Source organism: Chiloscyllium plagiosum, unplaced genomic scaffold (genome assembly GCF_037043375.1).
Source record: "Chiloscyllium plagiosum isolate Xiang-an unplaced genomic scaffold, Cpla_swu_hap1 HiC_scaffold_6, whole genome shotgun sequence".
Lineage (NCBI taxonomy): Eukaryota > Metazoa > Chordata > Chondrichthyes > Orectolobiformes > Hemiscylliidae > Chiloscyllium > Chiloscyllium plagiosum.
Genome location: NW_028270144.1, coordinates 124517000 through 124534446, shown reverse-complemented (window position 1 = coordinate 124534446; position 17447 = coordinate 124517000). Strand labels below are relative to the sequence as shown.

General features: G+C 40.8%; 1 protein-coding gene across 7 annotated transcripts in view; it reads left to right on the top strand.

Moving 5' to 3' along the window:
- Positions 1–3423: 3423 nt before the first annotated feature.
- The window catches only part of emsy (EMSY transcriptional repressor, BRCA2 interacting), a 90872-nt gene continuing 76848 nt past the window's right edge, over positions 3424–17447 (top strand). For 4 of the 7 annotated variants that reach the window (XM_087988425.1, XM_087988423.1, XM_087988426.1 and 1 more), the window contains exons 1-3: positions 3425–3663; positions 15717–15820; positions 16148–16247. In XM_087988425.1, coding sequence (XP_087844551.1) covers positions 15751–15820; positions 16148–16247 — 170 coding nt within the window. In that variant the 5' untranslated portion in view covers positions 3425–3663; positions 15717–15750. Of the gene's footprint in view, positions 3664–11987; positions 12071–15716; positions 15821–16147; positions 16248–17447 lie in introns of all 7 variants that reach the window. The other 3 variants (XM_087988424.1, XM_087988427.1, XM_087988422.1) reach the window with 2 other exon arrangements.

Here is a 17447-nt window from a genome sequence, read left to right as displayed (position 1 = left end):
CTGCCACTCCTTGACCCACTGGCCCATCTGATCAAGATCCCATTGTACTCTGAGGTAACCTTCTTCTTAGTTGAAACTTTATTGCTGGAACAGCACAGCAGGTCAGGCAGCATCCAGGGAACAGGAGATTCGACGTTTCGGGCACAGGCCCTTCTTCAGGAAGGGCCTGAAGAAGGGCCTGTGCCCGAAACGTCGAATCTCCTGTTCCCTGGATGCTGCCTGACCTGCTGTGCTGTTCCAGCAATAAAGTTTCAACTTTGATCTCCAGCATCTGCAGACCTCACTTTCTCCTCGTAGCCTTCTTCTTAGTCCACTACACCTTCAATTGATCAAGATCCCTTTGTAATCTTAGATAACCTTCTTTACTGTCAACTTTCCTACCAATTTTGCTGTCATCTGCAAACTTACGCACCACGCCTCCTAAAGTCTCATCCAAATTGTTTATATAAATGACAAACAAAAGTGGACCTTGATCCCTGTGGAACGTCAGTGGTCACAGGCCTCCAGTCTGAAAAACAACCCTCCACCACTACCACCCTTTGTCTCCTACCATCAAGCCAATTTTGTATTGAATTGGCAAGTATACAAAAATTTACTGAGAGGACTGTGGGGACCAAGTTACTGGAAGTATTTAAAGAGAAGACAAATGGATTTATGAAATATTGGATAGTGGAGGGACAATAAACAATAGACAATAGGTGCAGGAGTAGGCCACTCAGCCTGTCGAGTCTGCACCACCATTCAACATGATCATGGCTGATCATTCCTAATCAGTATCCTGTTCCTGCCTTATCTCCATAACCCTTGATTCCACTATCCTTGAGAGCTCTATCCAACTCTTTCTTAAATGAATCCAGAGACTGGGCCTCCACTGCCCTCTGGGGCAGTGCATTCCACACAGCCACCACTCTCTGGATGAAGAAGTTTCTCCTCATCTCTGTCCTAAATGGTCTACCCTGTATTTTTAAGCTGTGTCCTCTGGTTCGGCACTCACCCATCAGCGGAAACATGTTTCCTGCTGCCAGAGTGTCCAATCCTTTTATAATCTTATACGTCTCAATCAGATCCCCTCTCAGTCTTCTAAACTCAAGGGTATATAAGCCCAGTTGCTTCAGTCTTTCAGTGTAAGGTAATCCGCCATTCCAGGAATTGACCTCGTGAACCTACGCTGCACTCCCTCAATAGCCAGAATGTCTTTCCTCAAATTTGGAGACCAGAACTGCATGCAGTACTCCAGATGTGGTCTCACCAGGGCCCTGTACAGCTGCAGAAGTACCTCTTTGCTTCTATACTCAATTCCTCTTGTTATGAAGGCCAGCATGCTATTAGCCTTTTTCACTACCTGCTGTACCTGCATGCTTGCCTTCATTGACTGGTGTACAAGAACACCCAGATCTTTCTGTACTGTCCCTTTACCTAAACTGATTCCGTTGAGATAGTAATCTGCCTTCCTGTTCTTGCCATCAAAGTGGATAACCATACATTTATCCACATTAAACTGCATCTGCCATGCATCTGCCCACTCACCTAACTTGTGCAGGTCACCCTGTAATCTCCTAACATCCTCATCACATTTCACCCTGCCACCCAGCTTTGTATCATCAGCAAATTTGCTAATGTTATTGCTGATACCATCTTCTATATCATTAACATATATTGTAAAAAGCTGCGGTCCCAGCACAGATCCCTGCGGACATATGAACTTTCATAAGATGAGATGAGGCCTGGAGCATATCAAACTCAGTTTTGTTGAATGGCAGAATAGACTTGAATTGAGTATTCCTGCTCCGGTTTATGTTCTTATTTTTACCCAGTCTGTCTTATATGTCCCACGCTACGTAATTGTCAACTGTTCTCTTAAACTGTCAGTCGCGTTAAGAACATAAGAAGGAAGGGACAGCATTGTCCATGCAATGTATCAGAGCTGCCCCACCATTTAATAAGATTATGGCTGATCTAATTCTGACTGTAACTTTGTTTTCTTGTCTGATTTTCTTCCCACAGATCCTGTCAGACCTGCTGTTTTTCACCAGTAATTTCTGTTTTTGCTTCTGGTCTCCAGCATCTGCAGTTTTTTTGTTGTATTTCAGGCCTCAAGTCTGCTCTGCCATTCAACAAGGTCAAGTTTGATCTGCTCCCAGCCTCAACTCCTCTTTGTTTAAGTACACAATTTATTTCTTTTTATTCACTCACAGGATGAAGGCATCGCTGGCTAAACCAGCATTTATTGCTCATCTCTAATTGTCCAGAGAATTGCTGTAGGTCTGGAATCACATGTAGGCTAGACCAGGTAAGGATGGCAAATTTCCTTCGGTAAAGGACATTAGTGAGGCAGATGGGCTTTTTCTGATAATTAGGTAATGGATTCATGGTCATCATTGGACTCATAATTGCGGAATTTCAAAACCTGAATTCAAATTCACCATCTGCCATGGCAAGATTCAGGTCCAGGTTTCCAGAATATTACTTGGGTCTCTGGATTAACACTCCAGTTTTAATGCCACTGACCATTGTCCCCGCTATTTCACTCATACAATCACACAGAAGAGGCACTTTAGCGCAGAGTCTGCACTGCTAAAAATATACTACTATCTACACTAGTCCCACTTTCCTGCACTAGGGCCATCGCCTTGAACTTTATGATACTTAACTGCTCATCCAAATACCTTTCCAAAGGTTGTGAGGTTTCCTGCCACAGGGGTGGCACAGTGGTTAGCACTGCTTCCTCATAACGCCAGGGACCCAGGTTTGATTCCAGCCTCAGGTGACTGTCTGCATGGTGTTTGCACATTCTCCCCTGTGTCTGCGTGGTTCCCCCTGGGTGCTCTGGTTTCCTCCCACAGTCAAAAGATGTGCAGGTCAGGTGAATTGGCCATGCTAAATTGCCCATGGTGTTACGTGCATTAGTCAGGGGGAAATGGGCCTGAATGGGTTACTCTTCAGAGGGTTGATTTGGACTTGTTGGGCCAAATGGCCTGTTTCCACACTGTAGGGATCCTAATCTAATACTCTCCCAGGCAATACATTCCAGATTTCTACCACCATCTGGTGTAAAAATAAAGGTTCCTCAAAACTTTTAAATCATGCACCCTTGTTATTAACATGTTGAACATGGGCATGAATGCTTGGCCAGCATTTATTGTCATCCCTAGTTGCCCTTGAGAAGATCACCGGTGGTGAGCTGCTTTCTTGAATGGCTGCAGTTCACATGCTGGAAGGTAGATCCACAATGCCCTGCACTACCCAATATTTCAATAATTTATCTACCTTCTCTTTAAATACCCCTTTACCCTCTCTTTGCAAAATACTGTGCCCTTCAGTATATGAGTTTAAATGGGAAGGGGGGGGGGAGGAGAAGGGCCGGCCCCGCCCCTTTGGGAGTAGGCGCGGTGCTGGTCGGGATACTGGAGGACCTGACCAGTTGTTGGCGGTCGTTGTTGGCAATGCCGGCCTTGAACCGGACCGTCGAAAGGTGGCGGTTCGGGCGCTTCGTGATTTGTTTTCAAATATAAATAGATTTTCTTTAAAAAAAAACCTACACTCTTCCTCCTGTATCCCCGGGGGGATAATCAAGGTGAAGAAGTGAAGGATGCCAAGTTTCGGCAGGACTGCGGAATCGCGGCGAGATCAGCGCCGAGCTCCGTTGCCCAGAGACGCCGAGAGGTGAGGCGGCTCTTTTTTTTTTGTGGTTTGCAGGTCTTTCTTTTCTCACAGGAGACTCTTCATAGAATGTTGTATACACTGAGAATATGACCACTGCTTCTCTTGGTGACAGATGGAAGCCGTTGTTAACATTTAACCGTCGCTCGGTCCTCGGGCCGCTCTGTGGAGGTAAACATTGGTTGCTGCGCATGCGCGTCACCCTTGGTGGTGGTGGGGGTGCACGGCAGCACCATTGAATGGAAATCCGCTTATTCTCAGTTTGCTCAGAGTCCACCGTATTGTATCATAGAATCCTTACAGTGTAGAAACAAGCCCTACAGCCCAACATGTCTACACTGAAACTCCGAACAGTAACCCACTCAGACCCACTCCCCTTCCCCATTTTCCTGTTGTGGTTCTGTTCGCCGAGTTGGAAATTTTTATTGCAAACGTTTCGTCCACTGTCTAGGTGACATCCTCAGTGCTTGGGAGCCTCCTGTGAAGCGCTTCTGTGGTGTTTCCTCCGGCATTTCCAGCTCGGCGAACAGAACCACAACAACGAGCACCCGAGCTACAAATCTTCTCCCAAACTTTGAACACCTATTATCCTCTATTTAGTCCTGAACAATGCACCTGACCTAGACATCCCTGAACACTATGGGCAATTTAGCAGAGACATTTACGATCTTTGGACTGAGGGAGGGAACCAGAGCACCCAGTGGAAAATCACACAGACATGGGGTGAACTGTGCAAACTCCACACAGCTCTAAATGAGCTCCCTTGGCTGGATGGCTAGTTTGCATTGTAATGATGCAGTGGGCTCAATACCCTCACCTCCTGGTTACCATCAAGGATGCTCCCTTTCAGCTTGTCCCTCCCCTGAGTCATAGTCACCCGCAGGTTAAACTGACACCAGTTGTACCTCTGATGGGAGAGCAAACCTGTGGTCTGGTAGACGTATGGTGACTTTACCTACTTAGGGAACCTGGAGAAGGTGGTGCTGTGCATTCTTGCATTTAGTCTAGGTGTTCCAAAGAAAGGTCATATTGGACTCAAGGTCCTCGATGTCGTTTGGGAGAGAGCTCCAGGCTGAGTCCAGGCAATAGTGAAGAAATGACAGTACGGTTCCTAGTCAGGATGGTGGTGATTGATCTAGTAGGACACGTTTGGGCAGTGGGAGTCCAGTATTTCTGCTGTCCTTCTCCACGTAGGTGCTAGAGGTTGTGGGTTTGCTGTTGAAGAATCTTTTGAGAATTTTCTTTTGATAATACATGCTATTGCTACTGTGAGCTTCAGGGGGAGGGTCTTAGCTACTGACCTCCTCTATAAATGTATAGCAACTTGATGATAGACCCAGGACATTGTTGGCATTAGGTAGAATTTAAACATTCAGAAAATAAAACAAAATTTAATAGATTTGTAGCCAGTCCATCCCCATTTACTAGTATTATATATTTTTAACTTTGGGCTTCTGTGCATTATGTCACAACTGGTTGTTAATTTTAATTCTATCATGGGATTTGGTGTTGCAGGCAAAACCACATTTGCCAATTTTTAATCGCTGTTGAACTAAGTGGCTTTCTATGCCATTTCAGATAGCCGAGCACATTGCTGTGTTCTCAGAGTATTAATGCTGGTACTCATACAATATCATTGCCACTTTTCTATTCCTATAGCTATTCCTATCTGTAATCTAATTGGCTTGACAGTAGGTGACAGAGAGTGGTGTTGACTGTGTGTTGCTGGAAAAGCACAGCAGGTCAGGCCGCATCCCAGAAGCAGAAAAATCGACATTTCGGGGTGGTAGAGGGTTGTTTTTCAGGCTGAAGTTCTGTGATTTGATTTGTTCTGTGGGAATCACTGCTGGGTCCACTGTTGTTTGTCATTTACATAAGCAATTTGGATGCGAATATAGGAAGCATGGTTAGTAAGTTTGCAGATGACAGCAAAATTGGTGGTACGGTAGACAGTGAGGAAAGTTATCGAAGATTACAAAGGGATCTTGATCAATTGGGCCTGTAGGTGAAGGAGTGACAGATGGAATTTAATTTAGATAAATGTGAAGGTGTTACGTTTTGGGAAGGTGAACAAGGGCAAGACTTACACAGTTAATGGTAGGGCCCCTGGGAAGTGTTGTAGAACAGAGTCTCAGGAGTTCAGGTACATAGTTCATTGAAAGTTGCATGACAGATAGACTAGATGATAAAGCATTTGAACCTTAGTTGCTCAGACCATTGAGTATAAGAGTTCGGACATCATGTTGCGGCTGTACAGGATGTTGGTGAGGCTACTTTTGGAGTATTGTGCACAATTTTGGTCACCCTGTTGTATGAAGGACATTATTAAATTGGAGAGGGTGTGGAAAAATCTTATAAAGATGTTGCTCAGACTGGAGAATTTTGAGTTATATTGAAAAGTAGGATAAACTGGCTTTTTTTTTTACACTAGAAAGGTGACCTTAGAAGTTTACAAAATCCTGGGCACAGATAGAGTGAATTGCAAATGTCTTTTCCCTAGTTGCGGAGCTCAAAACTAGAGAGCGTAATTTTAAGGTAAGAGAAAAAAGATTGAAAAGGGACGCGAGGAACAACTTTTTTTTTACACAGAGGGTGGGTCATGTATGGAAGGAACTGCCAGAGAAAGTGGTAAATGCAAGTACAGTTACAACATTTAAAAGTGATTTGGACAGGTATGTGAATAGGAAATGTCCAGAGGAATATGGGCCAAATGCATGCAAATGGGACTAGGTTGTTTTGGGAAACTTGGTTGACATGGACAAGTTGGACAGAACGATCTGTTTCCATACTGTATGACTCTGTGACTCTGAAGTAGCACTAATATTTGACAGTATCTACTGTACTGTTTAGAAATAATTACAATTTTGTGATTGGTTTGCATTTGGATTATTTATGGGGTAGACGTCTACCTCTTTTATGTTATTCGTGATATTTTTCTCCCAGCGATTTACCTGTGTCTAAAGATTTTAAATAGCTGAATAGTTGGAATGGAAATCTAGGTCAAAATTCAACACGTTTTAAGTTTTCTTTACCTTTGTGGGAAAGCATTAAGAAAATATCAAATCATTTTTCAGAGCCAAGTCTTTTCCTTCCTGTTTCTTCCCTTCCCTGTATGAAGGAAACAAAACTTTTCAGCGATACATAGACTCTAGATGTTCATTTTGAATCGTATTAGTGGATGTTGATAGGATATCCACCATTACAGTTATAACAGCAAAGGCTGATTGTAGCCATCATCTGCTATTGATGTGTCTATTTGGTAGGATTTTCTGCATAGTAATTAAGAATGAGAATCCAAATGCCCTACCTGGAATCCACAAACTGATCACTAATATCAAAAAATACCTCACAAAGGTATACTTAGTTCTTGCATGACTGCAAATATCTGAGACAATTATGACTGTTGAGATCAAAGTTGAAAACTAAATATTCAAGGTCATTTGACTTTTCAAAGAGATAGGTAGGAAGGAAGGAAGGAGTGGTGGGGTAGCTTTGGGAGTACCGGATGGATTAAGAACAATAGCAAGAAATGATCTTGAATCGGGAGATGTAGAATCCATACGTGTGGCAATAAGAAAACATTTGTCAGAGTCATCTGCAGATGTCTTAACAATAGCGATACATTGAACAGAGAATAGATCAAGACATAATGAGGGGATTTGAAAAAGGCAGGACATTAACCATGGATCATGTTAATCTTACGTAGATTGGGAAAGTCAAATTGACGGAACTAGCCATGAGGAAGAGTTCATAGTCTTTTTGGCTTCCTCGGACAATATTTGGAGATGCCGGTGTTGGACTGGGGTGTACAAAGTTAAAAATCACACAACACCAGGTTATAGTCCAACAGGTTTAATTGGAAGCACTAGCTTTTGGAGCGCCGCTCCTCTACCTGATGATTAAACCTGTAGGACAATATGTTGTGGATCCAACCAGGGATCAGGATATTTTGGATCTGATGATGTGTAATGTGGAAGGTTTTGGATTAGATTAGATTAGATTCCCTACAGTATGGAAACAGGCCCTTCCGCCCAACAAGTCCACACCAACCCTCCGAAGAGCAACCCACCCAGACTCATTCCTGTACATTACCTCTGACTAATGCACCTAACACTATGGGCAATTTAACATGGCCATTTTACCTGACCTGCGCATCTTTAGAAACCGGAGGAACCCCACGCAGGCATGGGGAGAGTGTGCAAACACCACACAGACAGTTGCCTGAGGCAAGAATTGAACCCAGGTCCCTGGCGCTGTGAGGCAGCAGTGCTAACCACTGTACCGCCCCCAAAATTTCTCCATCTGCTGTGGTGGAATTTGAATCACACCCCTCGAAGTTTGCTAACCCAGTGCTATTACCACTGTGTCACCCACCACCTCTCCAAATAATAAATAAACAAACATACAAAATAATAGACCCCTGAGAAAACAGTTCTCATAACATGATAGAATTTAGCATTCAGGTGTGAAAGGGAGCAACTTAGATTGAATGTAGCTCTGCTGCTCTCAAAGGGTTATTATGAAGAGGTGAGTGTAGCATGCTGGAATGGACTGGGAAAGGAGTTCAGCAGCAAAGATGTTCAAGAAAATAGTTTGTAACTCACACCAAAGATATATCCCAATGAAAGAGAATGATTCTTGGAAGGAGGTAACCATAGTTTACCATTGGAAAATAATATTAGCATCACGTTGAAAGAGAAAAAGCATACGTACAAAAAAATGAGCAAAAAAGGTAAATGGGAGAAGGTAAACTTACAAGGTAAGCACTTAAGTAATAGCAGTAGCCATCAATGAACTTATTTAAATATATAAAAATGAAGAGGAGTGCCAAAATGTACAGAGGCTTCTTAAAGAACAAGGCCCAGGAAGTAACAATGGGAAAAGTGGAAATGGCAGAGGAGTTGAATAAATATTTTGCAAGAGTTTTCAGAGTAAGGACTACAGCATTCTAAAAAATACTATATAATCAAGCAGGAAAAGGGAGAGAGGAAGTAAATGCAATATGCATCACTGCTCCAGTACTTGAATCTGATTGTTATATAGGGCAACATACCATTTGCTTTTTTTCATATTGATTCAGGGGATGTGGGCATGCTGGCTAGGGCAGCATTTATTGTTCAGAGGGTAATTAAGAATCAACCACGTTACTGTTGGTCTGGAGTCACATGTAGGCAAAATGAAGTAGGGATGGCAATTTCCTCAGCTTTATCCACTTTGTACTGCTTGTTCAAATCACACTGAAGCATCTCTGCATTCTCCCCACAGCTCACTCTCCCACCTACCCTTGTGTCACTTGCAGATTTGGAAATACTTTAGTTAGTTCCCTCACTCAAATCATTATATACGTATATTGTGAATAACTAAGATCCAAGAAGTGGAATTTGCACGTTCTCCCCAGGCCAAAGGGCCTGTTTCCACACTGTAGGGAATCTAATCTTTAAAAAAAAGTGATTACCTGTGATATACCACTAATCACTGCCTGCCATTTATAAAAAAATGTTTATTCTTACTGATTCCTGTCTACCAGTCAGTTTTCTATCCTCTACAATACGCTACCCAAATCCCATCTGCTTTCATTTTATACACTAATCTCTTGTGGGATGTTTTTGAAAGCATCTGAAAGTCCAAATAAACCACATTCGCTGGCTCTCCTTCATCAACTCTACTAGGTACATTCTCAAAGAATTCCAGTAGATTTGTTAAGCATGATTTCCCTTTCGTAAATTCATGCTGAGTGCATGTGATCCTGCCACCGTTTACCAAATGCTCAGCTGTTAATTCTTTTATGATGGGCACTAGCATTTTTCTGCACTAGCAATGTCAAGCTGACTGGTCTATAATTCCCAGTTTTCTCTCCGCTTCCCCTCTTAAATAGAAAGGTTATGTTAGCTATTCTTCAATCTGTGCAAACTGTTCCAAAGTCTTTAGGTTTTCGGATGATGTCCAGCAATGTAACCACTATTCTAGGGCCACTTCCTTAAGTACTCTGGGATGTTGATTAACAGGCCCTAGAGATTTATAAAAAGAGAAAACTTTCGCAGCGGGTCACATGGCGCTGCAGTTTAAGCCACCCCTTTTAATTGCATCAATTTCCCAAACATCATTTCCCTACTAATACTGATTTCCTTCCGTTGCTCACTCTCACTAAACCCAGTCTTTCCCCAATATTTCTGGTGCCTTATTTATGTCCTTCTTAGTGAATACAGAACCAAATTATGTAATGAATTGGAGAAACTGAGGACTGCAGACTCTGGAGATCAGCGTCGAGAGTGTGGTGCTGGTAAAGCACAGCAGGTCAGGCTAGCATCCAAGGAGCAGGAGAATCGACGTTTTGGGCAAAAGTCCTTCATCAGGAATGAAGCCCTTCAGCTTGTCTGTACAACCAAACGTTTTATCTTCGTAAAATGGTAGAAACCTTGACAGTCAGTTTTTATGTTCCCTGAAAGCTTGCTATTGTACTGAGATGTTGAAGGGTTAATTTGGGGGGAGTGGGGGGTGATATGTTTCTCTGTCTTACATAGCCATCTCTTGCAATTCAGAATCAATTTACACAGCCATCTCCTGCAGTTAAGAAAGAATAAGAACACTGAAGTTAAGAATCTAACCACACCCTGATGTTAAGAAATAATTTAAATCAGATCCTGCAGTTAAGGAATGATCCAATCACATTGTTTCTGGAAATAATCAAATCACTATATTGTGTTTTTGGCAGCATGGGAATACTGCTGGTAAGCCTTGTTTAAGTGATCAGGAAAGTAGATTACTCGAAATTAAACTTTATTACAGCTAAACATAAAGTCAGTAGTAACAGAAGTTAAAGAAAAAAGTTGGAAATCAGGAATTTCAACAAAGAAAAACATCTAAACAAAACTTGGTACTTCTTAAAGTTACCACCTTTATTCCCCACACCACCTCTTCGAAGTACTTTTAGGACAACATGGCGTTACCGGGAAAAGGGGGAGAAAGTGGATCCAGTCTGCTCAGATCCCAACAGTAAAGTACATTAACTACTAGGGAAACTTTGTCCACGATTTTGTTGTGAGCGTCTCAGTTTCTGAGCTGTAAACTTGACTCGGCAAATCTTTCTTCTGGCGAAAGGGGTGGCTTAAACTGCAGCGCCATGTGACCCGCTGCGAAAGTTTTCTCTTTTTATAAGTGTAATTTCATTGAGAGGATGCGACTGATCTTTCTTTCCTTTGCAGCCTTGTCTGGTGATGGAATAACATTCCTCACTCTGGTTTCCACCGAAGCGAAGATGTTTTAATAATCTGTGTGTGTGTGTGTGTGTGTGTGTGTGTGTGTGTGCGCGCGCGCGCGCCAGTCGCTGTAGGGTTCATAGAGCTTTAAGAATCTTGGACCAATGCTTATGTTTTTTCTGTGCCGTAATGGTTGATTAAGGATCTGTGGACGTGATTTGTTTTTATCCGACTCTGGTATAAATCTTTTGAAACGACCTCTTCCATCTTTTTGACTCCTCGATTTCCATTCATGGATCATCACTGAGTGAACTGAGGAAGGTCTCTAATGTGCCATGTTTCTTCCTGCCATATTAAAATGAGAAAAATTCTGACCAGAGGCTCTTCAAAAAAAAAAGAGAAATGCTGAAATTAAGGTTGTACAAATACTTGGATCAAGAAAGGAAGTTTCAGTATAAATTGTGCCATACTGAAAGTGTTTGATATTTAAATATTTTGGTTTTTAAAATACTGGTTCAGAAAATATCCAAGTAACTGCTTTAGTAACATTCTAAAGGAGAACTGTTAATATTTGCTTTGGTATAAAGAAGGTATCTTCTAAAGAAGTTTGCCAAGAGCTTTTGCTCTGGATCAGTTTCATGTGATCTGTTTTAATAATCTGTTGTAGATGGATGTGACAGGTACTCTTAGACATGACTGAAATGCCCTGTGTGGATGAGCATATTTTGATAAAGGTTAGGTTCTTTTTCTTGAGCTTCTTACACACTTGATGCAATTGCAATGCGCCAACTTCTGTGAACAGCCAAAATTTATGAAGCGAGTACAAGCTTGAGGAGGAACCCTTAACACTCTTCCGGGGCTTGCGGAGCCGTGTCAAGAGACCTCTCTGAACAAGGTAACAGTCCTCCTTTATACAGGATTTTACAGCACAGTCACATGCCACCAAAGACACAATGTAGTGATTTGATTAATTCCGGAAACAATGTGATTAGATCATTCCTTAACTACAAGATCTGATTTAAATTGTTTCTTAACTGCAGGGTGTGGTTTGATTCTTAACTGCAGGAGATGGCTGTATAAATTGATTCTGAATTCCAAGTGATGTCTATGTAAATTGATTCTGAATTGCAGGAGATGACTAGTAAATCTTTAAATTCTGCCTGCAAGACAGAGAAACACACCACCCTCCCCCCAGGACATCCAATTTCTTACAGGTCAGCAGAACAAATTAACCCTTTAACACCTCTGTACTTTACCTTCCCTTACTTAATCAATTCCTTTGTCCTCCTTTGCTAAATTCTAAGCCACTCCTCACGTTTTTTTTGGCCAATTTGTATGCATCTTGCTTGGATCTAATACTGTCGGTAATTTCCCTTGTAAACCACGGTTTGGCCACCTTTCTTGTTCTACTTTTGCATCGGGCAGGAATGAACAATTTTTGGAGTTTGCCCATGTGCTTTTTGAATGTTTCCCATTACCATTCCATTGTCATTTCTTTACGTGACGGTCTCCAATCTATTATGATCATCTCCCAGCTCATACCATCATATCTTCCTCTATTTAGATTCAGGACCCTGGTTGCAGAATCAACTACATCACCCTTCATCTTGATGAAGAATTCCATCATATTATGGTTGCTAACCCCCAGAGGGATTCCCGCAACTAGATCCATAAATTATTCCTTTCTCATTACATAATACCTAGTCTAGGATGGCCTGTTTTCTGATGGGATGCATCCTGGGGTATTAAAGAAGTAGCTATAGAGACAGACATTGTTAGTAATTTGCAAGATTTCTTTATATTCTAGAAAACTGCCAGTGTAACGCATTTATTTAGAAAGAGGAGGAGGCAAAACAAAGGTAACCGGATCAGTTAATGTAATGTGTGTTTTTGGTAAATTATTAGAAACTATCAATAAATGGTGTCATAGCAGCACATTTAAAAATACACAATACAATCAAACTGAGTCAGCATGGCTTCTTAAGATCATGTCTGTCAAATCTAGTCGAATTCTTTTGAGGAGAGGAGTAGACAGGACAGATAAAAACGAAGCAGTAGATGTATTTGGGCTTTTAGTGTTTGATGTCAGATGACTTAATAAAATGGTAGCATCAAGTTGAAAGAGCAAGCTTATAATGTGGCTGCCATATGTTAGGCTACTTAATACGATAAGAGTCCATGTTATTAATGAGAATGTGTTAACATGGGTAAAGGATTAGCTAACTAATAGAAAACAGAGTGGGATAAGGGGGTTATTTTCAGGATGGTGATCTGTAACTAGTGGAGTGCCACAGGGATCAGTACTGGGGCTGCAATTATTTAAAATATATATTAATGACTTGGATGAGGGAAGTGAAAATACTAATGCCAAGTTTACTGATGACACCAAAATAAATAAGAAGGCATATTGTGAGGATGACAGTGTCTACAGGGAAATAAGGGATTTGAATGAGAGGGCAAAACATGGCAGGTGGAATATAATGTAAGGATATGCACTTTGGCAGGAGGAAGAGAGGAGCTGACTATTATTTAAATGGAGAAAGACTACAGAAGGATAGAGTGCAGAGGGATTTGGGAGTCGTTGCACATAAGTCACAAAAAAGCTAGCATCCAAGTTCAGCAGGTAATAGAGATGGCAAATCGAATATTGTCCTTTATTCAAGTGAGAGGGATATAAATATACAGCAGTCTTGCTAAAACTATAGTCAGCTGAAATACAGTTTTGGGTCCCTTATCTAAGGAAAGATACTGGTATTGGAGGTGGTGCAGGGAAGGTTGACCCTGGATATGAAAGGACCTATGAGGAGAGGTTGAGCCAATATTCATTGGAGTTTAGAAGAATAATATACAACTTTATTGAATTATAAGTTTCATCGGGAATTTCACAGGGTAGATGCTTTCTTCTCTTAGAAGGCAGTGAATCTGTGGAATTCTTTACTGCAGAGTGTTGCAGAAGATGGGTCATTAAGGATATTCAAGAATGAGGTAGACAGACCTTTAAACAGGAAGGGCATTGAGGTTTATGGGGAAAAGGCAGGAAAGTGAAGTTGAGGATTATTAGATCAGCCATGATCTAATAGAGTACTGGAGCAGATCTGATGGGCTGAATGGCCTACTTCTGCTCCTAAGCCTATTACAATACTAGCAATGTTCTCTCACTCTCTCTGTCACTCACACGCGTGTGCGACACACACATATACACACACACACAGTTTAGGTATGTTTCTGGAAAGACTGACTAACATCTCTATGATGTAGTTGTTTTTAAATAAGGTCAACACCCATAAAAACCCAAACTCTATTAATCAGAATCCTTTCACTACACTGGTCTTCTGGAATTTGTACTGATACTGTTAAGTCAGAAGTGTCAGGATTATGGCCCAGACATGGAGAAGCATTAGTGGTATCAGATCCAGATCGTATTCCTATAACTTTGCTGCGTGTGTCATGGCCAAAATATTTTTTTTTGTCTGAATGGAGAAACCCAGGTAAAGAACTGGGACCTATGGAGCAAGAGATGGTGAGTAAATGCTGACCTAGCCAACTACACTCTTATCCCATGAATGATTTAAAAAATAACAATCAGACTTGAAATGTTCAATAAAGAAGTGGACAGTATCCACCTTGGGTTGAAAGCTCCCTTCCTCTTGGATAGTTTAGTTGACTTGGCAAATGGTACGACAATGTGTATTGAAATATTAATTTAAAATATATATTAATGACTTGGATGAGGGAAAAGTGAATATACTAATGCCAAGTTTACCAATGACACCAAACTAAATAAGAAGGCATATAGTTAATGTGCAGCACCATGTGGGATGGCGTTCTTGAAGCACAGTAGAGTTAGAGAAATATCAGAGCAGAAACAGCCACAAATATTGATTAAATTAAGCTAAAGTTTGTGCCAGAAGTGGATGTTAAAGGCTAGAGGTGTAGGGAGAACATCTCTGGAACTGAGCATTAAAGTGATCTAAAAAAGCCCAAGGATTCAAATGGTTGAATGGAGGAAGACAAAGAAGGAGAAAACATGGGAATATTTTGAACAAGGAGAAAGTATGCATTCCAAGACTATATACTCACTCCATTGATTTTGCAGTGAGGAATAAATCTCACCTATAAGTTTGATTCAAGTTTCAGGAATGGTGCTATAGGCATTGAAGTGACAAAATAAGACATGATTATCTCAGTGTTGCAGCCCTTGCATGATGTTGGAAAAGCTACAGTAATTCTGAAAAACAATTAAACATTTTTATAATTTTTGCAAATTTTCAAAGCACTCCTAAATAAATTTCAAACCTTTTGAAGTCTGACATTTTTGTACAGTTGTTAAACTGGCTTTTGAATGCATTGTTTATTTAGTAAATTTGCACTTTGAAGCACAGGAATGCTAGGTCTGGGTGGGTTGCTCTTCGGAGGGTCGGTGTGGACTTGTTGGGCCGAAGGGCCTGTTTCCCCACTGTAAGTAATCTAATCTAATCTAATTTTTGAGTGGCATTTCATCCTCGTTCAAACCTTTCTTGCTGCAACCCACATTGTATGAGGTAGTCTCTTGTTGCATTGCTGGTGATTTTATTCATCATTCTCCAGGCTTAGTGTGAAACGTCTACACATGCATTATTCATTTTTAGTGAGTTCTTGATAATACTGGATACAATTAAGTTTTGTTTTAAATGATTTGCAGTTTCTGCATCATTTGAAATATCGTTCAAAATAAACAGCCTTGTAACAGTTAAATTGGGACGATTTACAATTTTTTCATTGTTACAAAGTTATGCCACTTTTATTTCATTCATCAGTTAATTTTTTTAGATTGTTGCTTCTGACAGGAATTACATTTCATTTTTTACAATTTAATTGCAGGGTTAGGCTGACGCTGTAGGACATTGCCACCACTATGCCTGCTGTTTGGCCGAGTCTTCTGGATCTCAGCAGGGATGAATGCAAGAGAATACTTCGCAAACTTGGTAGAACACTGGTTTATATCCTCTTTTCCTGCTACAATAAGATACTGTTTTGTGAATTACTGACTTTTTTCCAGGTTTATTCTGTTCTAAGTTAATTGATCTTTATTGAGGGCATAGTGACAAATTGGGGTGATGTACCCAAAGTTTACAGTACTTTATTTGGGCACAAGTTGAGCAAATTCTTGTGAAAAAAAACAAAAATCCTTTTTCTAATTGGAAAATAAATGGATAAACAAACCTGAAGGAGTAAAATATTAATCTTTTCTTGGAACAATTTGGAAATGTGCAGGTTAGAAATGTATTTTACTTTTTTCTCTTGCTTCTTAGAACTTGAAGCTTATGCTGGTGCTATTAGTGCTCTTCGTGCACAAGGTGACCTTACAAAAGAAAAGAAAGACCTCCTGGGAGAATTGGCCAAGGTTCTTAGGTAAATCTTGTATGGAGATTAAAATCTGAATTGCTATGTTTTGGTTTCATGTGCATGATTTTTAATACATTATTCCATCCAACTCCAACTTTGTCTTTCCGATTGCAGTTTTGAAATGATTGGAGGATGTTGTTCTCAGTAATTTTCCAGTGACTGCCTTAATATTCATGTGATTTTTGTTTGCTTCATTTTCTCTGTGGAGAAGTCTTTAGCCCTTGGTTGTTATGCTCCTTATCTTGTAATTATGTTGCATCTATATCCTACGAAAATGCGCACACATAATTGTAAAATTGTAAAATATATTAAGTGAAGATTTCTCTAGTTCTGTCAAAAGGAAGAACATCAGTTGCACTGGAATGGATCCTCTCCGTGCTTTCTGGTAAATTGAAGCAAGAGTGACTTTTTGAGAGAATTGTTTGATGGGAGGTGGTCATTCTTTATGATTGTGCTTGAACTGAGTGGATTTCTAAGCCGTTTCGGAGGGCAGTAAAGAATCACTGACATTGTTGTGGATCTGGGAACATACGTAGGCCAGACTGGATAAGGAAGAGAACCATGTGGACTTTTGCAACAATTGACAATAGATTCGTGGTCACCGTTACTGAGATTATTTTTCAGTTTCAGATGATATTAATCAAACTTAAATTCCACAAGCTACTATGATGGGATTTGAGCCAAATTGTCCAGTGACATTACCACTACACCACCATCTCCTTCCATTAATATGCATGCCCTATACATGTTCCTGTGGCAAGGCTACTTGGAAGCAAATAGCACAAAGACAAGAACTATGCCTATATTTATGTTCATTGCCCTGAGCATAACATAGAGTCATAGAGATATGCAGCATGGAAACAGACCCTTTGGTCCAAGTTGTCCTTGCCGACCTGATATCCTAAATTAATCTAGTCTCATTTGCCTGCATTGGGCTCATATCCCCTAAACCCTTCCTGTTCATATACCCATCCAGTTGCCATTCAAATGTATTTATACCAGCCTCCACCTCTTCTCCAGGCAGCTCATTTCACACATTCACCACCCTCTGCATGTTGCTCCTTAAATCCCTTTTAAATATTTTCCAACATCCTAAATTATATTATGTCACAGTGTTATTAATCAAAAGTTTACACTGGGTCACAAATGGAGTTATGGAGTCAGGGGCCCAGAAGCTTCTCCCAAGTGGTAGATTTTAAGATTGTT